Here is a 25,374-nt window from a genome sequence, read left to right as displayed (position 1 = left end):
GTGGCTCACAGCCTCAGCCTGATGACCTCAAATGTCTCATATCTCCCCTGAGCCATAGGCAGTTGCTTTGGCTTAGTGAGTAGCTGTCTGTCTGTCTATGAGTAGGCTAGCTGTCTGCCTTCCTGCCTGTCCAATTGTCCATGAGTAGCTGTCTGTCTGTCTATGAGTAGCTGTCTGCCTTCCTGCCTGTCCAATTGTCCATGAGTAGCTGTCTGCCTGCCTGTCCAATTCTCCATGAGTAGCTGTCTGTCTGCCTGTCTATGAGTAGCTGTCTGACTGCCTGCCTGTCCAATTCTCCATGAGTAGCTGTCTGTCTGTCTGCCTGTCTATGAGTAGCTGTCTGCCTGCCTGCCAGCCAGCAAGTTGGTTAACAGAAAATAAATTGTTATGGCTGAGTAAAATAAAATACAATAAACACAATTCGCCCAGCTATGACCTTTTTCATGAAAGAAAATGAGTAGTGATATGGCTGACTGAGTAAAATAAAACAATCTACCTGAAAATAGATAGCTATAACTGAAGAGCAATTTCCGCAATTTCCGCAATTACAATTTCCGCAATTTCCGCAATTTCCATTTCCGCATTTCCGCAATTTCCATTTCCACCATTTCCGCAATTACAATTTCCGCAATTTCCGCAATTTCCATTTCCGCAATTTCCGCAATTTCCATTTCCATTTCCAACTATTAATGGCAGCTGGGTTTCATCATTCAAATAAAATAGAATTCTGTCCGTTTAGCTATAAAATTATGTCAGGGAATAGGGATGTACACAGTATATGTCTTTCATTTGCATTGCATCTCCCCCCCCCCCCCCCCCCCCAAGCTTTTATTTTCGTTCGAGTAATAGTACAACTCTAATTTTCATTCATCATTTTCATTGGTGGGCCAGTCATAATGGTCCCGCGGGCCTGATGTGGCCCGCGGGCCTGAGGTTGAGTATCACTGGGCTATAGCCCATGGTCCAAAATGATGAGAAACGAGGATAACTTTTTTTTTTCAAAATTTAAAAAAACATGGGCTATAACCCATCGTTTTCTTTTTTTTTTTTTTTTTTTCAAATCCTCAAAAATGATTAAAAACGGCGTGCTATAGTAAGCCGTACGATATGGGCTATAGCCCATGGTCCAAAATGATGAGAAACGAGGATAATTTCTTTTTCAAAATTTCAAAAAACATGGGATATAACCCATCGTTTTTTTCATTTTTTCATTGTGTGGGTGTGTGCGTGTGTGCGCGCGTGCGTGCGGAAGGAGGGGAAGGAGGAGAAGGAGGGGAAGGAGACAACCGAGATGGGGGATGAGGTGGCTGTGGGCATGGAGAAAGGTTTCATGGATGAATTCTTTGAGCAGGTGAGACTCTCTCTCTCTCTCTCTCTCTCTATGTTGCTTCCACTGACCCATTGGATGGTACATATTTTACCATCCATTTCGTAGAGCACAGCATCATTAGCATGGGTATTATTCCCATGCTAATGATGAATCTAATGATGAATCTAATCTCTGTCCTTGGGGAGCATGGATATGATTTATAGCTATTGATGTTTAATTGTTGCTTGTGTGGAGTGGATCGTTTCGTGTATTATTTCATTTCAAATGGCCATTATTGATTCACACAACACAAAACAATGCTGTCCATTTCTACCCCTGAATAGGAACATTGACCCACAATTCCAACTGTGTAATGTTTTCCCAGCCTTTGCATTATGTATGATTATTTATTTCAACTGTATGCACCGTGTTCTCTAAGAACCACTCATGTATGCATTTGGCATTTGTGAGTGAGTTTTCTTGTACATGCTGTGTGTGCATATGGTGGGTACACAAAGTGAACATTGTCAAGGCTCTCAGATGGGCGGCCTATTTCAATGTAGCACCAATTGACATCTTACCCCAGAGAGACGGAGGCTTGCTGTGAATCATCAGTCATATGGAGCTAGGTTAACTTCAACATGAGACCGGTTGCTCTCTGAGTGGTCTCTCTAATTCCATTTGAATCGGCCTGTATCTTGCCCCAGTGAGTGGCTTAAAGGAAGACTGACACGCCCCTCGGGAGCTAATAACTGCTATCAAACAATGCTATCATGATTCTGACGTCAGAGTGGCGAAAGCTTTCCCCAACGACTTCTATGCGGGCTCGCCGGGCTTGGTGGCCGTGGTAGCATAGCAACTTATGCTACTATTTTGGTGTCACATTTAGCTTGAATACTGGGTGAAAGTCTCATTAAAAAATATATTTTTTCGCAACATTGTTCAGGTGAACTGTGTGTTTATGCTTGTTCATTGTAATAATCAATATCGCTATGATTATTTTATTTATCGCCGCGTCGCTCCGCATGACAACATAGTCTAGCCCGTCTCAGATGCAGGCTGCACACACACGGACGGACGGACGGACGGACGGACGGACGTATAGTCTCTGGTCAGGTCCCCGCATTGAACTGGGCATGTGTGTACGCACACACACACACACAGACACACAACTTTTAGCCGTGGCTATAGTGCATGACAGCGGGGAAGAGATTCCGTGCCATTGCATGTGTGTGTGTGTGTGTGTGTGTACACACATGCCCAGTCCCCCGTAGAGGCTCATGATCTCGTCCGCAAGACTATGCCTCGGCATAGCGATATTTATTATTACAATGAATACAAACATAAACACACTATAGTTCACTTGAACAATGTTGTGGTAACTAACTACGGTATTACAGAGTGAGAGCGAGGGTGTACATGTCAGCCTGCGGCTGAGAGGGGAAAAGAACAGTAGTCGCGCTGCTCTCACAGCGGCCAGACAACAGCAGACCGTCCGTAGTCGCGACTGTCGCGCTGCGGGGCTGAGAGGTCTCAGAGCGGGCAGACAGGGGTGTTGGCGACCGGGGGAACATGGGACTCCAGTCCAAAATTTGCGCTTGTGCTGCAGTTCCCCTAAAAAACCCCACGCCAACCTCAATTGCATTCAAACTAAGCATTTCTGGCGAAAAAATATTTTTTTTCAATTACATTTATAGCCAATATGACGCTAAATGTACCGTCAAAAACGCTAGCCTGACCTATAGCCACTTGTTGCTAGCGCCGTAGCCCCGTTTCAAACTGTTTCAAACTGTTTTCAGTCAGACCACGTGATGTGCTGTACCACCCATATTAATTTCGGGGCATGTCAGCGGACCTTTAAAGTAGATGTACAGGAAGGATAATTTATTGGGGGCCCAACTTCCTGAGAATGCTGGGGTCCCTGGGTAAATGGTGCCGTGTCATTGTTCTGATGGCACATTATTCCGATGTCGCGTTGGTCCGACTCGCCCCATTACTAACCCTATCGCTAACCCTAACAGCATGCAGCGGTGGCCGAGTGGATTGCGGAGCGGTCTAGATACTGGAAGGTCGCCAGTTCGAATCAGCGGTCCGACACGTTAAAATGACCACTGTTGAAGTGCCCTTGGACAAGGCATTGAACCACTACCATGAAATGCTCCATGTACAGGGCCTGGCTGTAAACAAGTATCTGATGCTTAGTCCAGTTACCCTTGGTAAAACTTGATTTACCAGAACGCATTTCTTTTCTTCTTCTTCTTCTTCTTCTTCTTCTTCTTCATGCAAAGCCATGTAGTCGTAGTAATGGGATGTTGTCATTATGGGCAGTGCCAGGGTAAATATCAGACATTACTGCTGATTTATATCCATCTTCAGACCTTGCATGTCTAAAGATACTATAGGCCGTTGCCTGTTGGGAACACAATTCTCCTTGTACTATACATTGTCAGTAGTTGTCTGTGCCCATTTAATCAGTGCCGACTCCAGGCTCAAATCATTTTTCCAAAAGGGGCACTTTAATCTTCCAACAATATGTACAACAAATTCTCACCTATACAATAAAGACAGTGATGCGTACAATTATGCAGATCTATGTCTTTTTCTGTCTGTCTGCCTGTGTCATCTTTTCTTAATATTATACAGACAGTAGGCTGACAGGAAATGTGGGAGATAGATGGGGGTGGGTGACATGCAGTAATGGCCGTCAGGATCGGGAGTCGAACCCGCGGCACACTGCCAGACTCAGACTACCGGCCAAAGTGCCTGGACTGCTGCGCCACGGCCCAGGCCTGCCTGTGTCATCTTTATGCCATATAATGGATTTGGAGTCCATGTCAGACATGCCCAAAATATGACATCAGCCCCCTATCTCCCAGGAACCTAGAATTAAATGATGTCATCAGTGGATCTGTTGGGACAGTAGGCAAACTGCTGTTGGACAACAGCAGTGCTGGGAAGAGAGGAGCAGATGTAATCCTTAACTAGCCTCTCAAAGGACTCCTATATGCAGATTCAATATGTCTGCATATGTGTGCAGGTTTCCATTTCCATTTCTGGTTCACAATCACATCACTGCCAAACTGCCTGTATCTGTACAAATTTCCCATCTGTTGGACTAGAACTCATGAATGCAAAGGGAGAGAATGAGGGATCACAGGGATCATAGTATAGTATATTTTCAGAGAACAAGGGCGTATGGAAAGATGGAGCGTTTGAAAGTAGAACGGTGTCGAGAGAGACATACAGACTAAGCTACAGAGGTAGAAAACGAATGATGGCGAGGATAGCAGCTTGAGGGGGTTATGGGAGGGAGAGTTGGAGTAATCAGACTCTCACCCCAACGGAGCTTGTTAATGAACAATTCAGTGGAAAACTTGGCAGGTCGGCAGGCAGCTGAGAGACCACTGTGATCTGCTGTCCTTCACTCGCAGCATAAACATTACCCTGGAGATGTGCATATAGTACCTAGTGTATACCAGTTACAGTATGCATTTGTCCTTTTCTGCATATATTTGCATCATGAATGATGTGTTTAATAAAGAGTAATTATATCGCAGTGTTTGCATGAATACTTGTACTCTCCATTTGACATTAAATAGTTTAGAGGAAGATGGATATTTTGAAAATAATTTTGCAACATTGCAGATCTCTTCCTCAGTAACAATGGCTATGGGGTTATCAGTCTATAATGACCACAGATGGTAGATGGATGCAGTCATAAATGAGACCTGCAACTTATGCAAAGGCCCTTGGCTGCAACACCTTTACCTGTGCTCTTTCGGGGCTTCCATCGCACACACGTATTTGGAATACAAATGGAAATGAATAATAATAATAATAATAATAATAATAATAAACATTGTTTATAGCACTTAAAAAAGGCAAACAGAAAGCAGGACAATGCTGGGAGATAAAAGAAACAGATTTATGAATCCACATGAGGTGCTTGCTATCTGCAACAGAGCAGATACAGGGAAAGTGATTGATGGAATGACAATGATGGATGCAGATATTGATGAGTTCATTGCCAGATGGTGTCACACCTGCCAGCCTAGCAGGTGTGACACACTGTGACAGGGACGATGGCGGTGACTGCCTGGCTTATTTTATTTCAAGAGCCCATCAAGTAGGGTAGTAGGCTAACTGGACAGGATGTAGCTAGCTCTTATAACAATCATTAACAAATGCAGGGCTCTGGAATGTCTGCTTTGTTAATATTTGGGGAAAGTGGCAAAGGAAACGTGGCAGTAAAATGCCAGTCCCCATTGTCTCCATAAAGCACTTCACTTGTACTCTCTAACTATGTGTTTTTGAATGAGTATAAATGTATTTATCTATTTATTTGTCTACTTGCATTGATAGAGAAGTCAATTGAAGCAGGGATGTCCTTTGTTAATTCACAGATCACAGATCGCAGATCAAAATGTAATATATTATTAATTTCATATTATATTTGATTTAATCTCATCTTGCAGTTCACCAGTCCTGCCACCAAAACACACTTTTTTCTCCGCTGCTTTATTTGTCATGGTGACAGACAAGTGAGAGAGAGACGGGAAAGGCAGGACAGAGCAAGACGATCACATCCAGCAAAGAGCCTTGGGTTAAATTCAATCCCGGGCCAGCTGCAGGAAACCTTATTTTAGTTACTTATTTTATGCTCTTACCAGGTGAGCTCTAGCCTGTCCACCATCTGGCTCAACTAGGCTTGCTTGTTTTTTGAGGGGCACTAGCCCCTCCTATAAACAGCTATGTGTAGATTCTGTCTGAACACAAACATTAAATGTCATTGACAATGAATGGAGAATTTATGTCATATGTGTCTGAGCAAATCGGCTGTCGGTATGTCAGTGGAAATCCTTGGCCAATAAGGGACCACTATTATTGGTGACGTAACTAAGGTGACGTAACTACGTTTTTCAGAAAAAGGTCAGGATTTAGAAGGCATTTTAGAATCGGCTTCAGACCAAAATGGGTTCACATTGATTGATTGAAATTCCACTATGCTTCTCCCTGAAATGGGAAGTTAACACTAGTAACATCTTGAGTAAAGCCCACGAGAGGCTTCACTTCCTACGCTGGGTCTTACAGGGTTAAAGAAGTTTGTGTGACTGGGGGGATGCGTTGGTTCACTTCTACAGAGCCACTGTGGAGAGTGTCCTCGTCTTCTCGGTCTCAGTGTGGTATGGAAACACCACTGTCTTAGAGAGGAAACAGCTGGAAAGGGTGGTACGCACAGCGTCAAAAATCATTGGCCTCGACCTCCCATCCGTCTCCTCTATCTACACCATAGGCACTAAGCCCAGGATGCAAAAGGTGATCACTGACCCCTCCCACCCTGCCTGCTCTCTTTTCGCACTCCGGTCTCTAAAGTGCAATACCTCCCGCTTTAAGAATAGCACTTATCCCGAGCCTGTGCGCCTCCTTTTTTCACTCGCACTTTACAGCGTGAAGCTGCTTTGTAATACGACGAACTGCTATGAATTGCTATTTATTTATTCAACATGAATTGTAACGTTTTGCATTCTGATGTTTGTACTTTTGTATCTTGTTCTACTGTCTGAATATGTGATGTGAATATGTGTCTTTTTGTATGTCTGTTTTTAGTGCACTGAAACAAATTCCAATCAACTCTGTTGACATGGCAATAAAGTATTGAATCTTGAAAGTTCTCACTATTGATTAAGGCCGCAATTATATTATAATATTATAAATAAATTGGACATGGCCCAGTTCACATTAATGGGCCTCATATTGACGAGGATGTCTAAGTGGGTTAGTTGATAACATTTCAATTGAATGGCATCCTATTAGCAGTGGAAGCAATTTTTAATTGGGTTCTAATTCCATGTGACACACATACTGTAAATGAAATGTATTTTGATGGGTATAATGTTGCAGAGAAATTATGACAGGCTAGCTCAATTAGACTGCATGAACCTGTGCTACTAATCCTACTATGCCTGGCCTCAGTGTTTTGCTAACAATATGACACAAGTTTAGCCTTTGTCCAGGGTAAATGGAAACATGTGTCTGCCTCACTCTTGCTATCTGTCTTTCTCTGATTGTCCCTCTCTGACTTCCCGACCAGGTGGAGGAGATTCGTGGGTTTATCGAGTCTCTGGCTGAGAAGGTTGAGGAGGTGAAAAGGAAACATAGTGCCATCCTGGCCTCACCCAATCCTGATGAGAGTAAGCGTGTCCATTTTTATCTCAATTTGGCTCCATCACACAACGGTGTTGACAAAGCGTTAATTGAAGACTGTGTACTCTCTCACTCATCAAGTGCTGTACACAGGGAGGCTACAACCAACTAAAAATCGATACATTGATTATGAAATGATTTGAACGATTATACCAGAAGTAGTAAAGTTTTAATCCTGTTTGAAAGACAATTTTCTGTCAGGCTGCATTCATATACAGTAGTAGGCCTATACATACATCTACTGCTTGCAAAGTTACACATAATTCCTACTAGTGGTTGTTTGATAACATATTCTTGCATTCATTTAATTGCGAACTCAGTGAGCACTAACTATGAGACCCTGCAGATCATGTCTGTGTGTCTGTCTGTTTGTCTGTCCTGCTGTAACACCACCCGCCCGCCACCAGAGGGCGCAGCTGTATCACACACAAAACACACACACACACACACACACACACACACACACACAAAAACCTAACTTAAATGCGTTCGCTTCCCGCGTTTGCGCGTCTTACTTCATTTTAGAGCGGTGCCTAACCGCTCCAATTAACAGCTATGTGTGTCTGTCTGTGACATTTGATTTGACACTATAATAAAAATGTAATTGAATTGAATTGAACCTATCTCAAACCCTCACCCTAACCTCCCACGGGGCAGCACACCTAAAACTAACCTTAACCCTCTCCCAACCCTTAACGCACCCCTCACCAACCTTAATCCGGTCGTTTTAACGCACCCCTCACCAACCTTAATCTGGTCGTCTTAACGCACCACTCACCAACCTTATGTCTAACCAATGACTAGTCTAAACTAAGTATACACCCCGGTAGAAATGCCGGAGACTCTTGCAGCATCCAGAGTGTTGGCAGACCTGATTCACTGTGTTTTTTAATGAAGACCCATATTTTGAAGGTCCGCCAAGATGTGAACCAGATGTAAAAAAAATACCGCTGTGTGTTATGACGTACAGTGGTCTTTTCTTTTCACCCAGAAGGCCAGAAAATAACATTTGTAACCGCCATCATCCTTTAGTTATGGGCCGTTGAATAAAGCTTGTTTTGACCAAAAAGAACGTGGAGGCGGATGGCAGCCTTGGCAGGTGGAATTTTCACGTCCGGTTAATTTCCGGGAAAGCATATTTATCAATTTAGATGTTGCTATGTATATAGCAACAGGATCTTTTTCACATTTTCATATTTTGAATAAAAAAATAGATTTCTTTCTGAAAATTTAGGATTAGGATTTAGAAGGGCCAGGCATTTTTTAAATTGACCTCAGTTCTAAATTGGTTAAGTATCCGGTTAGCCTTTGTCATCTCTCTTGCTCCCTCCCTTCATTTTATCTCTTCACACATATTCCGCCTTGTATGCAGTGACACCTTCATACACGTGACTAGGATGAAACTCGCACTAAGTAATCCTCCTGTCACCCACACACCCACACACCCCACAAGAACAATTGATCTGCTTGCTCCAGGAGACATCAGACAAGCTCTTTAACTAGCCAGGGTGTGACACCTAGGCAGGATTAGAGCAGTATTTAAGATAGGAACAAGCCTATAACTCGTCTCGTCTTCATGCCTGAGATCAATACGATGTGGTGTGTGCGTGTGTGTGCGCGTGTGTGCGCACGCGCAAGCCTGAGTGCCTAAGTGCCCATCAGTCAGTGTCTGATGTAAATGTCAGGGTCGTTCATTATTTTGAGGTCAATATGTTCTCGCCTTCTGCTTGCTGCAGTGTGGCCACAGGCAGCGTAGTATGATTGGAGTTTGTGTGCGTGCATGCATGCATGTGTGTTTGCATAATGTGTGCATTAGCATATGTAACTTGTATCTAATCATTGCAGCCAGTATTTATGTATCATGTATGTATTATGTATCTAATGTCTGTCCAACTGTCTCCATACAAATGTATGCCGATGACACAGTTCTTTATATACATGCTAAAAACAAACAACTAGCAGCAGACAAATTAACTGCAGCCATGGTCCATGTATCTGACTGGCTGAGGAACTCATGCTTGCATCTGAATACAAAAAAAACTGTTGGTATGTTTTTTTCACGGAACTCCACAGACCCTGACACTGACATTCTTATTGAAGGTAGTAGTATTCAGGTAGTATCAGAATTTAAATATCTTGGAATTACACTAGACTCAAACTTGACATTTAAAAAGCATGTTAAAAATGTAGCCAATAAAATCAAATTCAATTTATCCAATTTCAGACACATAAGACCATATCTAACAACAGATGCAGCCAAACTCTTCATGCATGCTATGATTTTTTCACACATAAGCTACTGTTTCACAACCTGGTCACAGACAAATCAGACAACTTTAAAACCCATAGAATCACTTTACAAACAGACATTAAAAACACTGGATCAAAAGCCCAACCGTTACCACCACTGCCATATAGTTAAAAAGTACAATTTATTTAATTTTGACGGTTTTAAACACTTTGCAGATGCCTGCCTCATTTTTAAGATCTTAAATGGACTTGCACCTCCACCACTGAAACAGTTCATAGATCGAACGGACAGTGGTGACAGAACAACAAGGGCAACTACCAGAGGGGACTGTAAAGTGCCAATCAGACGTAGTGTGTTTGGTAAAACAGTCTTCTCTGTTAGAGCCTCCCATCACTGGAACAGTCTCCCTACAGAATTAAGAGAGACCTCCAACTATCTGACCTTCAAATCCAACCTGAAAAGGTGGCTAAAAACAACTCAAATTTGTAATCATGAGTAACTAACTATCAGCACTATTTAGTATTCATCACCGGTGTCATTTCTCACTTCACTTGCCGTTGTTCTGTCCCCTGTACCATGTCGATCTGTTCCTGTACTGTATTGTGTTTTTGTATGGACGTAGTGTTGGGTGCTTGCACATATGCACACATGGCATCAACGCATGGTGTTGTGTGCAGGCACACTACACTTTGTCCTTCTTTTATCTGTATTGTATTGTGTTTTGTATGGACGTAGTGTTGGGTGCTTGCACATATGCACACATGGCATCAACGCATGGTGTTGTGTGCAGGCGCCCTACACTTTGTTCTTCTTTTTTATCATTCATTCATTTTTTAAGAGCCTGCCCAGGGACTACAGATGAAATTTAGCTTTGGCTAACTCTGGCCCATTTACATTGATGTGAAAACTGACATGTTGATTAATGAGCTTTGTCCCTGTCAAATAAATAAATAAATAAATAAATAAATGTAGTATATACCAGTAAGACGTCTAAGGGCGAGAAGCAGTCACTTGTAGCCGTGCACGCATCCGCCTCGTTGATGGCAGACTGCTGGGTGAGCACTGGTGCTTTGGCATGGGGGGGTCAGAGCAACATGGAATGAATTCTGTACTGGCCTGTACAGGGTTTGATGAGGTCAGATTAACAGGAATGTCAGAACAGGTTAGCTCCATATATGGAGATCTAAGGGTGGTAGTGGGGACATTCTCTTGAGTGTACAGGGTTTGATGAGGGCTGGGCCTTAATTTTTGGGCCTGTTGAGAACTCTAGTTTTCGCCGGCTGCTGGGTGCGGCTGCACTAATAACTTTGAGGCGGGCCCATCTAGAGTTTGAATGGACAGGTATAAGTCAAAAAGGAGACATCGAAGAGGAATGATTGATGGGGAAGTATCAACATATGGAATGTCAGAACAGGTTCTGACATATGGAGATCTAAGGGTTTGAGGTCAGATGAGTTGCTGGCCAATATTTATGACATCAGGGATCTCCATATATGGGCTTAACTGCGACAGCAGGTCGCATTTACTATATGTCTATCTCTGATTATGTCATGTGATGTCACAATGACCTGGGCACCATATTATGGGGCTGATGTCATGTGATGTCACGATGACCTGGGCACCTGGGGGCTTTCCTGTGGTGACCAGGGGGCTGATGTCACGTGATGTCACGACGACCTGGGGGCTTGCCTGGGGTGAGCGACGGGGAGTTAGGTGTCGTGACAGAGTGACGGAGATTGTGGGTTAGGTGTAAAAAACGCAAGGTTTCATAGTTAACTGCGATTTTTTATATTTTGTGTTTACATCATTAAAGAACAAAATATGATGTGGGTCTGTACTGTACTCCTCCCTGGCCTGTGTGTGTGTGTGTGTGTGTGTGTGTGTGTGTGTGTGTGTGTGTGTGTGTGTGTGTGTGTGTGTGTGTGTGTGTGTGTGTGTGTGTGTGTGTGTGTGTGCTCTACTGGCCACTGGCAGTGTTAATTGTTCTAGAAGCTGGCAGTAGCCTAGCCTCGGTACCAAGAAAAGCCTGGTCACAACGTAAGGCAGAGAAGCTATGGGCGGATGTATCCTCCGGAACATCCGTCAGATGTATTTCCCCCGGATACAATATTTTCCCGACCAATCACAACACTTTCATTCGCGGCGAATGTAAAGTGATTTGTAAAGCATCAACGTCATTTCCTTGGGCGCTAAAATCCCGCAACTTCCACCCAAACAAATGATAGTCTTTACAGCGTAGGTCTTGCCCAGGGTGGCAGTAGCCTAAATGAGTTAAACTCGGTTGGCTCCACCATCGGTGTGTGAATGTGTGTGAATGACATTGCAAAGAGCTTTGGATAAAGGTGCTGTAGAAATGCAGACCATTTAACATGTCCGAGTATCCTATTTCTGAGTCGTAAATTGCTTTGCTTGAGATGTACAAGTGGAGAGGCTTGATTAAATTGCCTTGAGGGTGTGAATTTTGTCTCCCTGTTCTCCCACCCTCGCAGTGCATATGTGCACAAAGGAGCTCACAAAGGAGCTCCTCCACCCTCAGACTAAATCAAACAAATTATTTTTAGGTTTCCTCTCTCCTTTACTTTCCCCCTCTCCCTTCTGGTCTCTTTATCTCTCGCTTATATCTCCCTATATTGCATTTCAAACAATGCTTTGAAGTGTTGGCTCAGCAACTGTGTGGTCTCATGTGGTTGTCTGTCTGTCTAGGCCCATATTATATAGCCAAATTAGCCATGCTTGTCTCCCAGCCTTTATATGATCATTGCCCCCATTGGTGTGTCGTGTGTGAATGTGGGAAGTGAGGACTCTGGCTTATATTGACTGTTTGCCGCTTCACCTCCCAATGTATGAATGAATGGACCATTGTAAGCGCTTTGAGTAAGCACTCAAAAGAAAAGCACTATAAAAATGAAATCTATTAAAATAACCCTGGCAATGACAGGGAAACAGAAAATAGTTTCAGTTCAGTTATGTTTTGATTGTTTAAACAATGAATCAGATTGTATGAAGTAACTCAATAGTTAAGTAGTCATCTCATCACATTTGAATCTTCTTACTTCGGCTTGAGTAACAATACTTTTACTTGAGTGCAGTTTGGCTACTCTACTCAACTCTACCCACCTCTGCTGGTATATAATTTCCAGTACCTGATATTCCATTAGACTCCATTATCTCGTATTCAATCTCAGTCTTGCAGTGATATTTGAGGATTTGTGGTAGAAGTCTCTGCCTGTCCCAAACGGCAAACATGGACTCTAGACAATCAATGAGAGGAGCAAACATACTGAGCACTGTCAATATGTTTACTGAGGGAGGCAGACACAAGTAGAATAAAAAGGAACCAAAGAACAGTTATGGGGGAAGAGATAAGGCCTGCAAGCCAGAGATTCGACTGACAGCACTGACTCTGTATTAGAATCTGGGGGACAGTTTTTGTCTCGCTGTCTTGTTAATGTCACGTCACAATGTGACATTGGCTCTTTGACCTGATTCTGATTTTAGTTCTTTATTTGAATCCACAAATTACAATTAATTTTACAGAAACAAATATATAACATGGTTGACAGTTCATGTTCACTTAACTTGCACATTGTATGATCATACATTAACTTGCATTAATATGCAAAGCGAGATTGACAGCCCTTAAATTCATATTTAGAAAATGTTTCAGATGTAAAAGAAATCTGAGATGATGGAATGATGATGGTCATGGAAGGGGAACCTTCTGAAAGCTTCATGGGCAAAGATAATCAACTTCAAAATCTCAAAAGATTGGTCAAAATGACCCCTCAGTATTAAAACATTAATCCGTGCTCGCGCTAAAATTATTAATCGTCCACCACCTAGGCCCCTCGCTATACTACATCCTCCACTTCCGGCTCGGGCGGAAGTAGCTCTTCTTCTCTGCTTATTTTGCGCATTTCTATGGCACTGCGCCACGATCCTCCCTAGATGGCTGGGCAGGATTTGTGTTAAGATCGTCAATAATATATTCAACCAAGTGAAGATAACTCTCTCTCCGTTTTCTCTTCCACTTGAAACCGTGAAATAATATTAAAAGTATCAGTGATAAACATCACCATAGCAACACAGTCTTAATGATGAGTCGAGCGAGCCTTTCCCTTGAAGTAGAGTGAATTTACAAACAATAAAAATGGCGGCAGTGCAATGCATGTCTTGTCTTCCCTTTCTTATAAGCATAAAGCATTACATGCCAAAGAAAATATGCCATTGTCGAATTATGATGAGAGAAATTTCACTTTTCCTTTCTTTTCTTTTCTTCAGAGACTAAGACTGACTTGGAGGATCTGATGGCAGATATCAAGAAGTTGGCTAACAAAGTGCGCTCCAAATTAAAGCGTAAGTACAGTAGCTTTTAGCTCATATCCCTTCTCCTTTCATGTTAACTCTCCTTACCTCCTCTCACCTATCTTACTCACTTCTCTCTCGTGCGTGCGTGTGTGTGTGTGTGTGTGTGTGTGTGTGTGTGTGTGTGTGTGTGTGTGTGTGTGTGTGTGTGTGTGTGTGTGTGTGTGTGTGTGTGTGTGTGTGTGTGTGTGTGTGTGTGTGTGTGTGTGTGTGTGTGTGTGTGTGTGTGTGTGTGTGTGTGTGTGTGTGTGTGTGTGTGTGTGTGTTTGTGTGTGTGTGTGTGTGTGTGTAGCCCTGTAACATCTCACACTTTGATTTCTCAATATCCCACTTCTCTGCACTGCATCACTGCCTGTCTCATTCACTAAACTATACTTCCCAGTCTCAATATAACATGATTTCACTCCCCTTTTCTACACGCTAGTGTTCTCCTCCTAGGGCTGCAACTATCGATTATATTATTGGAGAGAGTATGTTTTGCACTCCGTCCGAGTGTGTGTCCGTCCGTCCGTCTGTGTACACCTAATCTCCGGTCGGTGCCACATTTTGCACGCAAACTCCCTGGATGCCAACGATGAACCTCTGCCCCAAATTTTTCAGAATGGCCTGTGGCCTGGCGCCAACAGGAGGCAGACTTAAAAAAAACAAAAGTTTTATATTACTCCTCCAGATTCTGTCCAAAAATCCCGCAAATCGTTACACACTATCTCTATAGTCATGTGTTCAAGACGGATCTGTCCGGTATTTCAGATTCCATCCTAATTGGCTAACATTGGCTTTCATTTGGCCCGTTTTGAACAAATAGCCTCAAATCATGAACGGAGCATGCAATTTACGTGAAATCTTTCACATACTTTCCTACTAGGCTGAGGAATATATCTCACCCTTTTCACATTGGCTTGTTATTTTAGCAAAACACATTTTTGGAACAAAATCCCTGAAATCATCCAATTGCCGTCCAAGGCGTAAGAAGAAATGTCACTATTATAGCGCCACCAGGAGGCCACAATCTGACCTGCCCTGGTGGAGACCTGTGCCCTGAGGGGCACTTTTTCTAGTTAGTGATACTATTGATGATTACTGTTTTGATTAATCGAATAATCGAGAAGGCTGCTTTTAACCATTAAGCGTTGTTTTATACTACGTCACACAATGGCATTAGGGATCAAAAAATAGGGATAGATTATTAATCAACAGTTGTTTTATTTTGATTAAATCGATAGTTCTTCAATTGTTGCACCCCGGCTCCTAGCATTGGTGTTGAGTGTGACCACTTTTTGTTAGCTGTAGCACACAAGTTGACACAACATGGTTTAGAATTTGATGATCCTCCACTATTTGCAACTTCTATTGCATCTCTCCAAGCGATGGGCTCAGGTGTGTAAGATCAGGGTTTTTTCATGGCTCAGCCCGGAGGTTAGAACATTGAGTAAATTCCCTTACCGTTAGAAATATTCTTCTCGGTACACATCCCATGCAGGCATGCACACACAGGCACAGACACACAGATTGTGATTTTTATTAGAGGTGCGATTTCTAAATGGAGGTCTTTCTGCTTTTATGGAGGTCCTTGAAAGAACATTTATTTTTTAATGTAAATAAAGCGAGTGTGTACTGTAGGTGTATTTTATGTATTAATAAGCCCTACCTTGCTCCTCCTGCAGTACCATTTTCAAATGTGAAAAAAAAAATCTATTTTTAGACACGGGTCCTTCTCATGCAGCTGCCAACATTGCTCTCTATGTACTGTATGGAGACACATACATACAGTAATATATATACTCACACACTTACCAAGGTGGTGTGAATGTTGTTCAAATGGAAGTTGGGGTGTGAATGAGCAGGTCCCCACAGCACTGTGTCATTTTGTTTCCTTTAAAGGTGATGATTGATGGTGTAACACCCACGTCCCTATACTTGGGTGATACTGGACTGGTTGCCTGATATCCAAACTCACTGAGTTTATTATTAGATGATATTTATTCTTCTACCAATGGCTCTTACAGATGGCATTAAGTCTAGCTCCCCTGTTCTGGGGCAAACATTCAGCAAAAATAGCATTGCGACATTCCCTTTCTGGTATTAAGGATAAGGACATTCTGTTCCATTCTGTCACTATGATGTTTGAGTATTGCTTATAGGCAGCCTGTCACACTCACAGCACATAATATGATGGTCATACTTCAAGCAATAATTGGAATGCAATACTGAACAACCATTTTCGTGTCAATTATATCCATGTGCATGTAACTGTCTCAGCGCTCATTTCTCAGCATCACCTTTGACTCAATGATTCAGTTTTGATTTTAAGCAATGATTTTGAACAATGGTTTTCACTGGTTCATTTTCAGATACAGAACAGGAGGAGGGGCAGAATAAATCTTCAGCTGATCTGAGGATACGCAAGACACAGGTATTTTTATTTTTTTCCCCTTCTTTTCTGACATGCTTATATTATAACTAACCTAACCAAGTACATAATAAACAAAATTTTAATTATTGAAAATGCACTTTACAATTATGAGGTGGCACTATTATTTAAACTTCACCACCACCACCACCACCACCAGCTAGCCCACACAACAATATAATTGTTGCAATTTGTACTGGATATTGCAATTTGTACTGGAAATTAAATATACAGTACACATTGCAATAATGATATTGTTGTAGTGACAAATGTTGTGTCTTTAATGCTGATTAATTCAGATTAATTTTATATGAAGGACCCCACTTACGCTAATGGAAACAAGCCATAGTGCTTTCTTGGGTTATAAAATCCTCTTAGCAGACCTTGTATTGAACTGTAGGCTACACTCCTGTGCTTTTTTCTGCAAACTGTTTATAAAGTAATCAATCTATGGAGGTATATATGCACCTAAAGGCTGGGCTCTCAACAGTCCCACGATTAATTTAGAGCCAAATCAAAAGCAGTTGAGTTGCTTCTAAGTTGTAAAAAATAAGTGCAGACAAATTGATTTGGCTCTATAGTGATTCATAAAATATCAGACAGAAAGACGTCGAGTCATTGGCGTTCTAAATTAACACCATTAACAACAGTTGTACAATACGCCTAATGAAAAGCTCTGTAGACTTTATTTTCTAACGTTACTAGCCTGGGGAAAGTTTTGCATCATCCTCGTCCCCCGCCGGCTGTGGTGGAGCTGCGGGGAGTGCAGGCACGGCTTTCCGTAGGCTCTCAAACATGATCGGGCTATATTTTGCGTGTCTTAAGTACCAGGTCTTATTCCCTAACTTGAGTAAACTAAAGACCTGGAGGCGTGATCAATGCCATTTGGCTATTCTGAGTGGCCAAAGAGCATTGACCACACCTCCAGGTCTTTAGTTTACTCAAGTTAGGGAATAAGACCTGGTACTTAAGACACGCAAAATACAGTGTCTATAGATTAATCTCGTGAGTCGTGGACTCGTGTAGGCATATTGATTTTGAGATGTTTTCTCAATGTGGACCTGCAACTGGTACAAGTTGCAACAACCTTTGCAGGGAACTATGGCATCTACGTCATTTCCCTCTCTGTTAATCACACTTTGGAGATCTCTTTGACATACTATCCCGCTCGCTCCCAACTCACTCATATAGGTGGGGTGACGTCACCCCAGTAATTTGGCTAGCTGCTTGCATGCATGCACAGACACCGCAGAGCTAAATGACGACTGATGATAACCGTTTGGGGAACCGTTAATAAAAAACCTATGGAACCGGCTCCAGATCCGCATTCCCTATAGTTGGTATTAGTTGACAAGTAAAAATAAATAAATAAATACATAAAATCAACCTGTTTTTGCAGGCCTCAAGATCAGATAAAATTATACATTATAGTCACCAATGTACAGTTTTTAAATGTACACATTTTGTAATAATAATAATAATAAGTTGAGTTTTTAGCAGCCATTATGTGATTTCGGGTGTGACAGTACAGTACAGTACAGTACAGTACAGTACAGTACAGTACAGTACAGTACAGTACAGTACAGTACAGTAGGAACGCCACACGGTAACTTTGTCATTTCTTAACCGTTTCGGACGCGGGGCGGCTCTCCGGAACCGGGTTGGCACCCTGGGCATGTTCGTGTGGGTCTGGAACATCCGGGGACCCCCCGTGGACCACCACATGGAGTTGCACCACTCACTTCACATGGGTGTGATTTTTCTATTTCACTTGATAGAACGGAATTGCATAAAGCTTGAAGCAAGGTTGAAACACAGGAAAGACTTGTTACAGCTGCCAAAGCTTGTTAGCTGCCGTACAACCTTATACTATTTTGTTTCAACATTATTTTCTACATACCGGTACATCAATTCCTACTAAGTCTTCTCCCGGTACATCAATTCCTACTAAGTCTTCTCATGTCTTTTCTTTCTGATAATGGCCGACCTGTACTGTATAGAAATGCACTTAAGTGCAGAGTTTTGTTGCCCCCTCCAGCACTCCACGCTGTCCCGCAAGTTTGTAGAGGTGATGTCAGAGTACAACACCACCCAGTCCGACTACAGGGAGCGCTGCAAGGGACGCATACAGAGACAGTTGGAGATCAGTGAGTAGACCAGGAGTGACGTGTTTCTTTTCTCTTTCTCTCTTTGTTGCAGAAACATGATTTTTAGTCAGGTGCAACCTGGCTATACTGTCGATGTTGAGGCTAGTGAGGACCTAGTGGACACTTTTTCATGATTGGCTGCCTCTAGCGCCTCTAAGCCAATGGGAGATAAAACCCATAGTCTGAATGCTGCAACGTGAATACTCCTTAAACAACCCAGAGGGGGCAGTGCTAGTCAGATGTTTGTCACTGCTGGAGTGAGGACTTTTAAAGCACTCCTAAGAAATGTAATGTTTACGTTTATGCAAAGGCTGGATGTATCGACAAAATATACATTTCATAAAGCAGGCAATAAATACAAATCATAAATAAAAATGGCTCTAAGAGTTATAGCATTTGTAAACTTGCCAAGGATGCATTTATCACACACTTCCCATGACCACTTTGTGTGGTCTGTGTCGTCACTTTCTCCCTTGAGGGTCTCACTCGACTACGCTGTTGCATAACAATGGAGCTGAAATAATAAGGCTACTAGTAGTGGCATAGCATGAATGATTTAATAGCCCATACACGCTATGGGGTAAAGTGAGTATTCTCATATTAGGTTGTCTCCGGGTTAAGGTCTCCATGGCAACAAATAAGAGCCTCCCTCTGCGCCTGTCTGAAGAAGCCAAGAAGGATTTGTGTGTGTGTGTGTGTGTGTGTGTGTGTGTGTGTGTGTGTGTGTGTGTGTGTGTGTGTGTGTGTGTGTGTGTGTGTGTGTGTGTGTGTGTGTGTGTGTGTGTGTGTGTGTGTGTGTGTGTGTGTGTGTGTGTGTGTGTGTGTGTGTGTGTGTGTGTGTGTGTGTGTGTGTGTGTGAGTGTGTGTTTATATACAGTAAAAGCTGAAAGATCAGAGAAGGGCCGTGCCAGAGTAATCCCTAAATGCCCATTATTCTTTCCCCTCACCTGCATACAGTATGAGTGTTTGTGTTTATTACTGTGGAGTGGGAATAGCATTTCCCTTGTCTGTGTGTCGCTCCTTGCTCCTATCACATACTCAAGTCTTAACTTAACTCTGACCCTTATGGGTCCATTTGTGCCATTTTAGAAAAGAAACTCTGAATCTCTGGATTCTACTATGATTAGAAATCAGACTTAATGCATCTGTGTGTGTGATTTAAGCAATATTGAACGAGAGGGGGTGGTTTAATGTCATTAATGCATGCCTGCGATGCTGCAGTAACTCTTACGAAAGGCAGCGCAGAATATAATGATAAGAGCGCCCCTCACTTCACATGATTTTTAAATTGTATTCTTTGCCTGTAAAAATAGAGATGCAGGTTGAAAGCGTTTAAAGTCAGACCACTCTTCTTACTTGGTGCTTTGGATAGTGATGGATGGAGCAAAATGCAGGTGGAACCTGCTGAGCAGATGGATAGAGGGCAATGAGCATATCTCATCATCCTTTAATGAATCCCCAGATGGGCACAGAGGAGAGGAGGGTGGGGTTATTCACTGCATGTTATTAGAACTTGCTAATGTCCTCATTGTCCTCATTATCCCTGTAGCTCGGGGCACCTGTTGAATTCAGTGACATGGTGGTCACTGCACTGCTCATTGCCTGCATGGGTCTTTAGCTAAGACTTCACATTAATCCTAGAACCCTATGATGCTTTTCTTTACAGCATAGCCATAGGCCACCCAGCCCTCTGACCTTAAAGGTATATTCAGTGATTTCACTTAATTCAAATATCACCTTTTTTATTTTTTTGTGATAATCCTCCCTACTATAGAGTGTGCTGACCATATAATTAGTTCCTCCCTATCCCTATATTTTCTCCAAATCACCCAAATCACTGAATGCTCCTTTAATGACAATAATACACATACGTGTGTGTGTGTGTGTGTGTGTGTGTGTGTGTGTGTGTGTGTGTGTGTGTGTGTGTGTGTGTGTGTGTGTGTGTGTGTGTGTGTGTGTGTGTGTGTGTGTGTGTGTGCTCGTGTGCGTGCGTGTGTTTATACTCTTTAGCTGGGAGGAACACAACAAATGAGGAGCTGGAGAGTATGTTGGAGAGTGACAACCCAGCTATCTTCACATCAGGGGTGAGTAAGAAAACAAATTCAGAGAGATTCACACATGCACATGCTGTCTCTCATCTCTTTCATCTTCTCTTCCCCACTCATTTCTTTGACCCTCCTCAACCTTCTCAGATCATCATGGACAACATCAACCAACAAGCAATGAATGAGATTGAGACACGGCACAATGAGATCATCAAACTGGAGAACAGCATCAGAGAACTGCATGACATGTTCGTGGACATGGCCATGCTAGTGGAAAGCCAGGTGAGACCCAAGAGGTGGTGAGTCCAACCAGTGGCCATGTAGATTTGCACATACCTCTGCATTTAATCCATCCTATTAGGAGCAGTGGGGAAGTATTGAACAGTGCTCAAACCAGGAACCTTCCGGTTCCTAAATGTCCGGTCTCCCTCATCCTGAGCCATTATTGGTTCCAAAGCGTTATATAGGCCTACCAAAAGTCTGAAAGCCAGTATAGTAATCAGAACGGCAATGCCCATGGGAGATTAATTGGCAAACACATCGGTATCGGCCGATTCTAGTTGTTTTTAGATTAATCAGCATCGGTTTGATTAATCAATCACTCAGACTCATTCATTAATCGGTCCGATTAATCGGTCTGTCTTTACAGATAAACAAGCCCAAAATAACAGCTTGAACAGATCTACAAGCTCACAATATTAAATATAAAGGTATTTAAATGAAATCTGACTTGCCTAATGTATTTTTCAGAATGGACAAAATTATTATAATTTTTCAATACAGAATGAGATCATATCGACATCGGTAATATCGGTTATCGGCCATAACACCAATTAATTATATTGGATATCGATATCGGCCAAAATGTCTCATCGGCACATCCCTATAATGAACACACTTTCAAATGCATTCACTAAAAGTGTAGGGTACTCAAGAAAGGAGACAATTTTGTGACTAATGTATGCAAATTAATTAATTTAAATACTTGCAAATACCAACGGAGCACCAAGTTAGCTTGGCAGCACAGTGCATTTCTCTATTTGCATGTGCTTTGAGAATTCCAGTTTATTTTTTCCTGTGGTGCTGTGGTGCTACATTTACGATCATCCAGATAGATGAAAAACACACATTTCAGACACATTTCTACAGTCTATTTGTGTGTTGCTGGAGGGTAGGAGAGAGTAGAGACCAGTTGTTTTTCTTGGTCTGAAATGAATCACTGGAAATAGAAGAGCATGTGAGAGAATAAATCAATAAGACTGAATAAATCTCACATATGAAGGGAATACCCTATGTAATGTATTGTATGATTTCCCTTCATAATTATTAGTGTGGGAGTTGTATAATGTCTGCAGTGTTTACGTGTATATGGGGGTGCATATGTATTCATGTTATGCTTATGTGAGAACCTATAAATTATGAATGTACATATAATTGTTTGAATTATTGATCAAACTAGCACACTTCCATGACTAACATTGAGTATTACATCAGCTTGGACTACTATTTTTGTCTTCCTCAGCTGTGATCTTTGTCGTCCCATCCGATAACGTACAAACCAATTTCTTTCTCTTGTCATCTTCCTCTGTGGTCATTTTCATCCTTTTTCTCTCCCATTTACCTGAATCTAAGTTGCGACCTCCTGCTACTGTGGCAAGGTAATTTCAGTGTGGTTTTCTTTTTCCTTTTTTATTATCTAATAATATAAATATATAATATATCTAATAATATTGTGGCATGCATAGTGTTCCTTTTAAATTTAATACTAATACACAGTACATACAGTTCCTTAGAAGGTATTGGTACGTAATATGGGACATAGTAGGTTTTTGTACAACAAGGTAAGTCCACATAATGTAAATCCACATATAGTCAGTATAAGGTAAATACACATTAGATAAATCCATCAAGGTAAATTTACATAAAGGAAATCATCTTCTTTTGGATTACTACTGACTCCGGCTTTGACTCTGGGAGTCTGGCATACTTGCACATACAGTATAGAGTCTAGACTAGTAGGATTTACTGACGAGAAACTTGTCTTATCGTCTTATCTTATCTTATACTCTCTTCCTGCAGGGTGTGCTAGTGAACAACATTGAGCACAGTGTTCTGCAGGCCCAGGAGTATGTGGAGCAGGCCAAGGAGAGCTTTGCTAAGTGCAAAAAGACTGCCAAGTGCAGCAAACGGGTGAGACACAAGATGCACACAGTCTACAACTTAACTCTCACCACGTTTTTTTTCTCTGCCCTTTCTCCCCTTCTTGCTGTCGCTTCTCTTTTCTTCTCTTTCTCTGCCCCGCCCACCCATCGCTATCCCTGGTTCCTCCTACTCCCCATCACATGCTGTCACATCCCCCCTAATCAAACGCTTCTAGGGGGAGATGATAGACCGTATAGAGTACAATGTGGAACATTCTGTAGACTATGTGGAGAGAGCGGTGTCTGACACTAAGAAGGCTGTTAAATACAAGAATAAAGCATGGAGGGTGAGTCTTATCAAGCATGGCATTTGTAGACAATGACTGTCATTGCGACGTCTGCATGATCAGTAAGTGCTTATACTGCATATAGCATGCGTGTTTTGGTCTCATTTTGCATAATGCTGAGTGAGTTTATAAAGTATACACCAACAGTATTATCCAAAAACACAGTCAGTTATCAAATGGATCATTACCCTCCTCATTTAACATAACAACCTCTAGCCACAAGTAGTCAACAGATACAGTATAATGGGAGGGACAACTCTGCCACCTCCTGGTTCCCATCTGTATTGTCACTTATGTATCTCATAATCCAAATTCACCGAGATTGATTGAATATAATCAATGTTCATGATTATATCCCCCATAATCTCAACCAAATTCAATCTTCGTTTGTTTCATCGCTTGAAAACATTCTTTGTTTGTTTTTGCTTGTTGCTTTTTCTTTTCTTTAAACTCACTTCACTTGGTCTGTCCTTTGGCCATTTATCATCTAATTAACTCATGCCTCTCTCTCCCCCCCTGCCCCCTGTACAGAAGATGATCCTGATAGGAATTTGCATTGCAGTCATTGCAGTGATCATCTTCATCATTGCTCTAACAGCTGGACTCAGTTAGATCCCTCAGAAATCAACAGATCTTTTAGTTTAGATTGTGAGACAGGCTTAGAGAGCCTTATCTGCAATTATTTATTTATTTTAACAACAAGTGTTTGTTTCATAAAAATCCACCATAGACATGTTATGAGCTACTTTCTAGAAAGTAAATTCAAGAAATTCCATACATTTCTAAATGTTCGAGTTTGGAAGCGCTCGTTGGAAATCACTCAACGGAGCTGCGTACCACCTGTTTCAAAATTGCACATAATGCAGTAGGTTTTAAAACGAGCACTTCCAAACACTATTTATTTATTGACAGAAAGTAGCCCATAACATGTCTACAGTGGATGTTTATGAAACAAACACTTTGCAGATAGAAAGAGGATAATTCAATATTTTCGTACAGCTGTAATGTTGGTGAGTTTAACGTTGGTTAATACAATCAGATAGGACTTTTCTGTTTGGATGTATGAGCTGTCAATAGTTTATATTGCAACTCTAGATTCAACATTCAAACAGTAATATCGTTTCACAAATTGCAGCCTCCCCGTGGTAGAAAGCCCCAAGATCTGTCCATCATGGGTCTGTCCATGTCTACCTCACAGGAAATGCATTCCGCACTCCCATAATCTTATTTATTCAATTATTTGTGTGTATAGTTTCCATGATGTGGACTGTACGTAGTCTAGTACTGTAGTAGCCTACAGTTCTCATAAGGAGCATGGAGGTCTCCTCTCCTCATGAGCTTGAGAAGTGAAGTGACTAGTCAATGCCTGATTTACAGTAGGCCTATACTTGATTGCGCACTGGTATTGCATACTGAAAACAGCAGATCTACAAGCTCACAATGCATCCTGCTGCAACAAATTGTAAGCTTGTACCCCGGTGTGCAACAAAGTATAAGGTGACAATTTCCAAGAGTGAGCCCCATAGTATACACTGACTACAGGAAGCATAATGGGCAAATTATGCCCCTCTGCACTGATTGTCATTTACTGTATTAATACAATTGTATACTAATTTTCTAAGATGTCAGCATGAAAGACTTCACTTTAAGGAACTCCTCTGCTGTTTTTTGTCTGTGCTTGTGGTGGTTGTCATGATTTATACATAGATTTGTTGTGATGCATGATCTACATAGCTTATTTCTACAAAGCCACAGATATCTAAGTATAGATGCTAAAACATAGAAAACGTACTCCAAAGTGAAGTGTACTCTACTCTTAATGCAAACATCACTCTCACTCTTCCATAATTATCATTGGCATCAATGGTTTTCTTGGTCTTCTCATATTTGATTCAAGTTGTACAATATAGGCTACAGCCAAATTTGCAGTGTTTATTCAACTGTGAGTAATTGACCTCGCCCATTTACAGATAATGTAAGACTGAGGATCATACTGTGTAAAATCATTCTATTTTTTTTTCCTACTCCCCATTTGCTGCCTTGGATTAATTGTTTCTCTTCTTGACATGCAATGCAGAAGAAAATAATTATCATTATATGCTGTGTGGTGCTAGGAATCGTTATTGCCTCTGTTGTCGGAGGGACACTGGCCTAA

General features: G+C 41.8%; 1 protein-coding gene across 1 annotated transcript in view; it reads left to right on the top strand.

The window, feature by feature from the left end:
- Positions 1-25,374, top strand: part of stx1a (syntaxin 1A (brain)) — a gene marked incomplete at both ends in the record, with an annotated part of 30,896 nt that extends 5,522 nt beyond the window's left edge. The window contains 9 exons of the mRNA XM_080771721.1: positions 1,274-1,351; positions 7,401-7,500; positions 14,046-14,129; positions 16,481-16,542; positions 18,578-18,686; positions 20,697-20,770; positions 20,879-21,013; positions 23,109-23,219; positions 25,297-25,374. Of these exons, the coding sequence (XP_080627847.1) occupies positions 1,274-1,351; positions 7,401-7,500; positions 14,046-14,129; positions 16,481-16,542; positions 18,578-18,686; positions 20,697-20,770; positions 20,879-21,013; positions 23,109-23,219; positions 25,297-25,374 (831 nt within the window). The remainder of the gene's footprint in view (positions 1-1,273; positions 1,352-7,400; positions 7,501-14,045; positions 14,130-16,480; positions 16,543-18,577; positions 18,687-20,696; positions 20,771-20,878; positions 21,014-23,108; positions 23,220-25,296) is intronic.

The sequence above is a fragment of the Protomyctophum bolini genome (genome assembly GCF_963924005.1).
Source record: "Protomyctophum bolini genome assembly, chromosome: 9".
Classification (NCBI taxonomy): domain Eukaryota; kingdom Metazoa; phylum Chordata; class Actinopteri; order Myctophiformes; family Myctophidae; genus Protomyctophum; species Protomyctophum bolini.
The sequence above is the reverse complement of the archived record's forward strand: the minus strand, read 5'-3'. Positions and strand labels throughout refer to the sequence as shown.